Source organism: Oncorhynchus mykiss, chromosome 9 (assembly GCF_057628025.1).
Source record: "Oncorhynchus mykiss isolate SJ-2025 chromosome 9, ASM5762802v1, whole genome shotgun sequence".
Classification (NCBI taxonomy): Eukaryota; Metazoa; Chordata; class Actinopteri; order Salmoniformes; family Salmonidae; genus Oncorhynchus; species Oncorhynchus mykiss.
The window spans coordinates 74,275,906-74,285,934 of record NC_143030.1 but is presented as its reverse complement, the minus strand read 5'-3'; the positions used below and the strand labels follow the sequence as shown (position 1 = coordinate 74,285,934).

The window sequence follows — 10,029 nt, the reverse complement described above, 5'->3', positions numbered from 1 at the left end:
TGGGGAACCTTCTCCAAACGAATGCTGCATCCTGCACCAGTATCCAGTAATCTGTGTCTCAAGATATTTTCAAGTCCCATTTGGAGTTCCATAGTCTGGGCTGACATAGATTTTGTGGTCCTGAAGTTATGAACACATTCGACTTTCCCCTGGGAAGAGCCGACGGTTCTCAGCTACTGAAGCTGTTACCTAGCAAGGTGAAGCTAATTTATACTCATCACATGCTCCTTTCCATTTTAGAACAGGTTGTAGGCAGAAACTGATATGTGACCACCCTTCCGAAGCATCTTACCAGTGGTGCCCACATGAAAAGCTAGCTATTCGGTGACCCAAGTGGGGACAGTTCAGGCTGATGAACTGAACATCCCCATGTGATACAAAGACACAGTGGTCCTCTCCCAACAAGTGTCTAGAAGTCATTCTAATTACTGGAGGTTGTGTTTAATTTCTTTACACTACAATTGAATGTGCTGTAGAATCCTGTTTTTATATCAACCAGATTCTACAATACCACATTTAACATGTAGTGTTAAGATACACTATAGATGGCTGGACCAGCCAGCCAGTGGAACACAGATTACAGAATGCAGAGTCACTGGCTGTGATGGGGGCTTGAATCTGGGGAGAGAAGTCATTTGTAATTCATCAGTAATTCATTTACATCCTGGACAATGTTTTGTAGTACAATAGCTTGTCCTATATTATTGTATCATATCATTGGTCTTAGCATTGATGAAGTTATATACCATATACATTTACTTATGAATATGTTTGAAATTCTTTTAACTCAAACTATTCTGTACACATATTTAGAAAACCTTGAAGGTGTGCCTTGCCGTTTCCATTTCCCCCAGACAGCATTGATATTTCCTGATCTGGGGATGCCTATCAGATAGAAACAGTAATTAGTAAAACACATTGGGCCAGTTTCCCGGTCAGAGATTACTCTCAGTCCTGGACTAAGAAGCACATTCAATTAAGATTTTCCATTTTAAAGTGCTTTTTATTCCAAAACTAGGCTTAATCTCTGTCTGGGAAACTGGCCCAATAAATTCAAGTTTCACAGAAGAAAGCACAAAGTAGTACAATGTGATGAAAGACATTCATAGATTTCCAAACATACATACCTGTGTAGGTATTTGATGGCCTATAAAAAAGACAGATGTTCACTATTGTAATAAACATACCATGTAACCATGACGATAACAAACATATATATATATATATACACACACACACTATATGAGAACATGTAGCATTCACAGAGTAAACTGAATATCACAGGCAATGAAAGCCTAGTGGTTAGAGAGTTGGACTAGTAACCGGAAGGTTGCAAGTTCAAACCCCCGAGCTGACCAGGTACAAATCTGTCGTTCTGCCCCTGAACAGGCAGTTAACCCACTGTTCTTAGGCCGTCATTGAAAATAATAATTTGTTCTTAACAGACTTGCCTAGTTAAATAAAGGTAAAAAAAACAATGAATGGTACAAATACAATTCCAGTCATCTTACCTATGTTTTGTCTTGTTCTCACCATTTTTCTTCTCATAAATAAACAAACACCAGCTATGATCAGAAAAAATAGAACACCTATCAGAACACCAGCTATGATTTCAACTGTGGGAAGTGAGGATACTCCACATTCTGAATCCGAAAAAGGAGTTCCTGGTTCAATTTCCAAGAATTCACATCTGTTAAAGACAAAACAGAGGTATGTTTTTTAAAGTTTCTATTTGAGTATATTAATGTATTTATATCTTCAGGGGAATAACCTTTTGAACTAACTAATAAATGTCCACACTTACTCTGTATGTGGTTGACAAGATGTTAATGATCCATCTGAATGAGTTTTACCAGGGCAGACAGCACACACAGTATCTGTAGATGTTGTTCCTGCAGAAATACATGTTGAAATATGAATGAAAAATCGCATTTGTTCCCCCCTTTATTTTTAATTCCATAAACTGTAATGATTGTTCACACTGAAGATAACAACTTGACTCAATTGAATTATGACAACACAATTAGTGTAATGAGTGAGACAGAAGACCAACCTGTGTGACTGATGTATTGACCAGGTTCACAGCTGCTGTGTCTCTGGGCTGCTCTACAACCCTCCTTAGTTGGGTCTAGACAGTAAAACCCCTCCAGTGTCCCACAGACAGTGTCTGATGAAGGTCTACATGGCTGCTTTACCATCAAACCCAAACCTATGGAGAAAACATGTCCCTTGGTATCTGAAGCCAAATGTAAAGCCTGATGTAGTTCATTAAAACAACAGCTGATATAGTAAAGTAGCTCAGTGTTTATTCCCAGAACACAGAATTCTCACCTGGATCACATGTGGTACAGTTGTTGCATGTTGTTTTACCACTGGGCTCATCAAGGAAGGTGGAGTCAATACAGGGCACACAGGAAGGTGTATGTTTAGATTTAGTACAATGACTATATACGCGATATCCTGTTGAAAAGATAAACAGAAAATAATGCAGTTTTGGTATTATTATTATCATAATTATTATTATTATTATTAACCCCTCATAAAAATACACAAGGTCCTTACCAGGCCTACACATTCTGCAATCTCTATCACCTATTTTATAGATGGCTGGATCATTATGTGAAACAGTGATCAATGTTTAGAAGTAGAAAAGTTATATGTTGGTGTTAATGATGTATTAACGTCTGGTGAATCATATGATGAAAAAAGAGGGTCCTTACCTGGCCAACACATGAGACAACATTCATCCCTTATTCTGTACTCAGCTCTACCACATGCAATACAGGATCCGATGCTTTCAAGCACCAATATAATAGTTATCTGGAAGTAGAGAAAGAAGTACACTATTCACTCAAATTGAAACTGATGTGTATTCATAAAACTTACAGAACAAGTTAATTTTCCTAACTAAAATATTCACTATTCAAATATGTAATTATATAGAACTATTTTTTTAAACTGGCTTTTGTAAATGTGGTGTCGTACTGTGAATTGAGCACACTGTTTGGTGCCAGGAATTTCTGTTGCGTGAAAAGAGCCTCGTACAAACCATCCTGATTTCATGAGTTTACATTCTGTTTCACGGCGTACAAGGCTAGTAAAAAGACTCAAAGCCACAAAATGTGCAAGTCAGAAATGTTTCTCTTACAGTCCATATCAGGCTTTCAAACTGTGCCATGGTTCCTCATTCTTCCCCAACTCACTGGAAAGACCCACGTACCAGATTTGTGACGTGTTTTGAAGTATTGAGATGAACAGACCTGTTGACTTAATGTATTTTAGTACATGCACTGTATAGTAAGAATAGCTCTTATATTCTGCTTAAATATTGCATACACTGCGCAGTTAATAAATATAATATAGTAATGTACATTGGCTGGCCACCCCTGAGTTAGTCACCACCATCAATGTGAATAAAAGTTTACTGAATCATAAAAAATTACCTTTATTTTTGTAAATGATCTTGCCAAATTAAATCACAGAAAAGTTGAATAAACTAATCTGAGAAGTGTGAAACAGAAATTGGCAAATTATTATTAGAGAATGCTGCCATCTTGTGGTGAAGTAGCCTTGTACATTGAGTAAAGTCCATTCTACCAAAGACAGCACAGTATGAAGACAGAAACTGATTCACCAATAGAAATCCTCGATCACAATTGTAGGCGATGTCATGGCTACTTTGGCTTGCCCAAACTCATGCGTAGAAACACGTCATCGGGTGTAACGGTCGTCTAGAGCTGAACTGCGCATGTGCAAAATGTCAACGCAAAGGCCCTCTTTCGATATAGAATTGTTTTTGACGAAAATGAAAACGTGTGAATTTGTCACTTTCACGAGGTTGAAGTAATAACATGTTCAACTACTTATGGCATTGGCTCCAATCTAGGTTGTGCCTTTTAGATTGAGAAAATGTCCAACTAAGGAGCAATTTTTCAAACCCGGTCTGGGGCCTAATTTATAAACCGTGCATATGTACAAAATGGACCATAAAACCTGCGTGTGACAGTTTTAAAACAAAAATTGTAATTTATAAAATCTTGACTTGACATGAAAATCTGTTCACCTTCCCACAAACTTTAGACCATGCCTACGCAAAGTTTCTAGTTGGTGAAGTATAGCATTGAAAATAGGCAAGCAGACTAGTATTGGGGGATATGATGGACAGGTTTATTCATAACAATAAGGTTAATAAATGAGGCCCCAGGTCTGTTTGGTGTGTTTCGCAAGCATTCTACCACCACAGCAGTGCAAAGTCTGTCTGGGCTGCTGACTGGCAATCATGTGATGTTGTGTTCCTTATATTATTTTGTCGGTTTATTCAGTTGCAATCAAACAAGAAAGCATTAATGAATAATGACAAGGCCATAGCGTTTAATATTTCAAGAACTGTGACAATTCGAGTGAGTTTAGCAGCGCACTTTTAAAATCAGAAGAGAGTTACTGGAGATTCAGAGGTAGAACAAACAGTATGTTGAAAGCGAGAAAACAGCATAGCGTAGGCCTGTCTATTCGTTGTAGTAAAATGACACACAATCATTCATCAATATGAAAATACACTATTCTTAATGTTATGCTACAACGCGGAACATGTAAAGTAGGTTATTTCTACGTAAATGCGTCATATTTATATTACCGCAGTCTCGAAGTAGATTCCTCAGGATGTCCAAGATGGCGTCGCTGAGGGCGTGTTCTCTCGCTTGTCAAAGCAACATTGAGGGTTAAGTGGTTTTAACAGTCTTTCATTGGCTATCACTGTTGAAAGAAACTAACTACAACTTGTTTTAGCGGCATAGGATAAGTTTAGATTTCGTTTTTGTCAAGTTGAATTGGCAGAACACGACAGAAAGACAATAATAAACGGAATATCCAAGCCTCACAGAAGACATGCTAGCTGGCCACGACGAGAACCAAAGCAGCATGGATACACAAGATGCTGCGAGCTCAAGCAAGAGAAAGAACAAAACAGACCAGGACGAAAGTCCTGCGACCTTTTTACCTCAGACTCCAATTAAAAATCCACCGGTGAAAAAAGTAAGACATTTCCATGTCTGAACTTTTCTCTGCAATCCAGTCCCTGTCCACTAAACAAGACGCCACGTTCTCCAGTGAGTCCATCAGAGCGGGCCACCGAAGAAACATCAAAGAAGATCGATCAGTTGTCAGAAACTGTCAGTCAGCTTCACAAAATTGTGAGCGAAAACGAGGAAAATATAACGTTCCTAGAGAATGAGTTTTAGAAACTGCAACCCCCAAATAATGACCTGTGAGAATGTAGCTGAATTTCAAAGGTACTTTCGCAGGTGGAATCTGAAAATCCAAGGTGTAAAAGAGGTAGAGGAATATTAGGGAAGCAATCAATATCCTGGGAAAGGTGACTCCGTGCATCAAAGACAAGCTAAGAGACGTGATCGACTTGGGAAACGAAGATATGATGGACCACCTCGCAATATCATTTTGCGCTTAACTATGCGCCATTACAGGGACATAATCTGGAAAATGACCAAGCGGAACACGTTTCTGGACGAGAAGAAGCTCCGCATCAAAGAGGCTCTGATACCGCAGGATCAGGCTGCCAGGGAGAAAGTGTGGCCGCTTATACAGAAGGCAAGGCACGACAAGAGGAAAAGAAGGCTGGGTTCAAGGGCCCACACTCGTTTATCAAAAAATTATGATTACTGGGTAACTCTGTTGACATTAACCGAACTGGAACTATGAGTACTGCCATGAGTAAATGTCCCTCTTGAACTAAGTTAACCTATGAACACTAGCCAAAAAAAAAGGAAATTAGCATATTTTTGCTGTTAACCACGGCTACCTCAGTTGAGCGTAATTTTCCGTCGGAGTAATCCCTCTCAAGGTTCACTGTTTTATTGTTCACATTACCACTTATTTTATCTAATTTGTTCTTTTTTTAAATGCAGGAGGTAGTTTAACTCACTCAATATCCTTAGTCTGAATGCTAGGGGTTTGAGAGATCTTACAAAAAAGGAAAGCCTTATTTTTATATTGTAAACGCAGGAAACTCATTTCGGGTGAAAGTGATTTGAAATTTTGGAAATCACAATGGGGAGATATGGTGTATTTCAGTCATGGATCAAATCATTCTGCTGGTGTTTTGACACATTCACAAGTTTAAAGGTGACATTCTAGAATCCACATCTTCACAGGATGGGAGATGGGTCATAGTAACTGTTAAACTTGACAATGTTATTTTCATCATCTGTAATGTATACGGACATAACTCACATGCTCCTAATAAGACCCTTTTTACCCAATTTACCAGAAAAGTACAGGATTTACGCAACAAATACTCAGGCTTTTCTAATTATTTCAAGGGATTTTAATTAAACACCTGATGCATCTGTTGATCGTTTTTCTATTTTAAAGTCAAAGCCTTCAAAATAGCAATATCATCACTACATTATGCAAGGATCTCTGTTGATGCCTGGCATTATTTCAATCCGGATACAAAGGGTTATACCTGGACCAACCAAACTATGTCACGTAAATCTAGAATAGATTATTCCTAATTTCTCCCATTTTGTTATAGATGTAGATCATCAGTTGACTCCCTTTTCTGATCACTTAATTTCCCTGAATTTGCAAGCTACTAAAAAAAATCTAAAAGGTACTGGAGGATATTGGAGATTAAACACACTTAAAGATCCTACTCTCATTGGAAACAAATTGTTTTGCAAGTAAAGTCTTGGGTCATGAAAGTATTTGTCAATTTTTCAAATATAAAATCAGAGTTGTTGCCATTAAACGTGCCAAAGAGCTGATGCACTTAAAGAACCTTAGAGAAAAGGAGTTGATGAGCAAGCTTGACAGATTACCTTTCTTTAGAAAACTCAAGTTGAAGAGTCTGTATTTAAGTTTTTACAACTAGAATTAGAACAGCTTTACACGGACCTGGCAAAGGGTGCCTTTGTAAAGTCAAGAGCAAAATGGATTGAAGAGTGGGAAAGAAACACTAGTGACTTTTTTTGCACTTGAAAAGAGAAACTACAAAAAAATCTATAACTGCACTCAAAATTAATGTTTTATGCAAAGATCCCATTACAATAACATTTGTAAATGATTTTTATGAAACCTTTACAACTCACAATTTCTGGAAGATGGTTGGGAAAGCTACATCTGCCACATTCAGAATTAATGTCCCTGTAATTGAGGATGATTTCCACTCAGTTTGCGATTCACCTGTGTCAATGAAAAAAGGGAAATCACCTGGCCCGGATGACCTGTCAGTTGAATTCTGTAGACAGTTTGAGTTACTAGAAGACCCTATTTTTAACATGTTTTAAGATTGCATTAAAAAGGGGGAAATGGTCTCCACTATGAAACAGGGCCTTATTTCACAGATCCCGAAGCCTGATAAAGACCCTTCTCTCATTGATAATTGGAGACCAATTACTTTATTAAATATTACTAATTGATTGCTCTGTTTTTTTTTTTAAATATTAAAGGAATAGATACCATTATAAATGAGTCTCGAACAGGATTTATGAAGGGCCATCAAACTCTAACATTCGTTTAGTCTTGGACCTAATAGATTATTAAGATGCAATGGACTTATTCGTCTGAGATTTGAGATTTCTGCCCCGCGAGAATACGACCAAGGTCCGAAAACACATTACCGAGACTATCATCGGATTTTAGGATGTGCCAATGCTTGTGAACAATTCCCTTAATTTGTTCAGAGCACTTTGAATAGCGGGTAGTGAGTACTATTTCAGCCAATGTTACAATGCATGCACTGGAAGGTAGTTCACGTTGCAGAAGAAAATGTTCCATAGCTTCAATACCGCCCTCGTGTGGAATATTAGTGTATAACGACTCAACATCAAAAGTAACTAACAAGGTATTCTCAGGGAGAGGATCAAGAGATTCAATTATAGAGATCATACTGCTGGTGTCCTTTACAAAGGAGGGGAGCTGTTCTGCGAGTGGTCTAATAAAAAAGTCAACAAAAGTAGATAGAGGGGCCGTTACTGCATCAATGCCCGCTACAATAGTGCGCCCTGGAGGTTGTGTAACATTCTTGTGTAATTTCGGCAAAGTATAGAAAGTGGCAATTTTAGGGTGTTGAAGCATGTTATTTTTTGGTTATCTGACCAGAACTTAAATACCCATCTAGGACAGTAAAGATAGTATTCTGAAATTGGGAAGTGGGGTCACTTCTGAGTTTCTTGTAAAAGGTGTTGTCAAGCAGCTGTCTATGACACTCATGTACATAAGCTGTCCTATCCACGAGTACAACCGACCCACCCTTATCAGCGGGACGAATAAGGACTGACGTATCGGATTGTAAATCAAGCAAAGCTTGTTTTTCATTCTTAGGTAAATTATGGAAAGATTTGGATCCCTGTTTATTCTTAAGGAGATGTCCAAAATCATTTTCCACAAGTCTGCAATATGTCTCGATAGAGTGATTGCGATTGGCTGGAGGTATAAAATAACTCTTGCTTCTAAAAGGAGTCGGAGTATGTGCAGGAGAGCAACCTACTGGTTCAATAGAAGTGTCAGAATTAGGGGAGCTAAAGTATTCCCTTAAACGGATGTTTCTAAAAAAAAACTTAAACATGTCTACCTTAACATCAAAATCGTTGCACTGGGTTGTAGGCACAAAAGATAACCCTTTATTAAGCAAAGAGAAATGGGCAGGGCTCAATATCTTGCTTGATAAATTAAAAACACTCAGTCCCGTAAGTTCTGGGACCGTGTGAACGGTCTCCTCTGCCTCTGATAGTCGTTTCTTCTTACCCCATCGGGTGCGACATCTCGTCGATGCGCGTGCCTGCGGCCTCCTCCGCCCTTCCGTCCGTCCAGTCTCTCGTTTAATAAAAAACTACCACTGGAAGCCGATGAGGCGCTGGTTGCGGAGCGTTGATCAGACAAGGGTGGATAGAAGTAAGCGGCATCCCTCCTGCGTCTGTCAGGGAGAGGGGGAGCAGGACCTCTTTTGTCAGGGTTTCTCCAGAAGTAGACTTTACCATCGGCCTTGTCTTTTTTGTCATGGTTGAATTTCTTGATTTTAAGTTCCTTTATTTCTGTAGACAACTTGTCATAGAGCACTTGGTTAGTTTTCATCAGTTCATTGAATATGCCTTCATCATGAACAACTGTTTGTAGAGCTGTGCGTTTGTCTTTAATCGTGTTATCCATTTCAATAAAATCCTTCTTCAACTGGTCAACAATTAATGTCATTAAATCAATAGAGCATTTGTTCAGGATGGCACACCAGCACTCACAGAAATCATATGTGTGCCGTCCCAATGATGGTTATTTTTGCCACCCGAGTCCCCGTGGAATAATGCCTTGACGCACATAATCACTAAGAGTGACTATATGTAGATGCGTTCTCGTCTGGCGCTTAGATAAATGTAACAGTTCTTTCGAGAGGTCAGAATTACCTCCCGGCATGTCAAAAAGGGACTCCGAAATAATGATCTTATCACGCTCCCTTTGGCTATATTCAAAGTAATCTAGTATGGGTCTATGACCAGTGTCAGGAAACGAATTATCATTCGGCATCGTTTAAGAGGAATATAAATTCCTGTCAGCCATCTCCTTACCACACTGAGTATGATAGAGAATGATTCTGTATAAAGTGGGTATTTGGGGGTTATTCATTAACATACCGCTGTAGGGCTTTGTGTCTCTGGAAAAATCCTCTCTGGAAAAGTACAAGAATCAACATTGACACAAAAACTAATTTGGAACTCGATAACATACTGTTTGACAGGGGTGTTGTCATGATTTTCAGAACATTACTGTGCATTTTGTTTTTATTCATCATGTACTGGTACTTCCTGTATGTAGCTCCATTCTTGTGTATTTGATTGTATTCATCATGTGTGCTTTAGTATTTACTTTAATAATTTAGCAGACGCTCTTTTCCAGAGCTACTTCCAGTAGTGAGTGCATACATTTTACATACTGTTCCCCCGTGGGAAGTGAACCCACAACTCTGGCGTTGCAAGCGCCATTCTCTACAAACTGAATAGCTGCATTCTTGTGAATTTTATT

General features: G+C 38.7%; 1 protein-coding gene across 3 annotated transcripts; it reads right to left on the bottom strand.

Annotated features, from left to right (window-relative positions):
• Positions 1–550: 550 nt before the first annotated feature.
• On the bottom strand, positions 551–5,616 carry LOC110532763 (tumor necrosis factor receptor superfamily member 14). 3 transcript variants are annotated; one of them, XM_090185374.1, is made up of 9 exons: positions 4,634–5,616; positions 3,149–3,260; positions 2,721–2,820; positions 2,332–2,460; positions 2,054–2,209; positions 1,805–1,892; positions 1,512–1,690; positions 1,128–1,147; positions 551–885 (listed from the first exon to the last, which is right to left on the bottom strand). In XM_090185374.1, exons 2-9 carry the CDS (start codon positions 3,176–3,178, stop codon positions 793–795), a joined length of 795 nt encoding a protein of 264 aa, XP_090041500.1. In that variant the 5' UTR covers positions 3,179–3,260; positions 4,634–5,616; the 3' UTR covers positions 551–792. The 3 variants fall into 3 exon arrangements, with proteins under 3 accessions (XP_090041500.1, XP_090041502.1, XP_090041503.1); XM_090185376.1 differs by lacking the exon at positions 4,634–5,616 and having other exon boundaries at positions 3,149–4,192; XM_090185377.1 differs by lacking the exon at positions 4,634–5,616 and having other exon boundaries at positions 651–885; positions 1,512–1,565; positions 3,149–4,192.
• Between the last annotated feature and the right edge of the window lie 4,413 nt (positions 5,617–10,029).

Coding starts and splice junctions, on each gene's coding strand:
- LOC110532763 (XM_090185374.1), bottom strand. CDS start 3,178: ATGGCACAGTTTGAAAGCCTGATATGGACT. Junction 1,148..1,511: donor GAGAACAAGACAAAACATAG/GTAAGATGACTG, acceptor TCTTTTTTATAG/GCCATCAAATACCTACACAG. Junction 886..1,127: donor GCCATCAAATACCTACACAG/GTATGTATGTTT, acceptor TCTATCTGATAG/GCATCCCCAGATCAGGAAAT.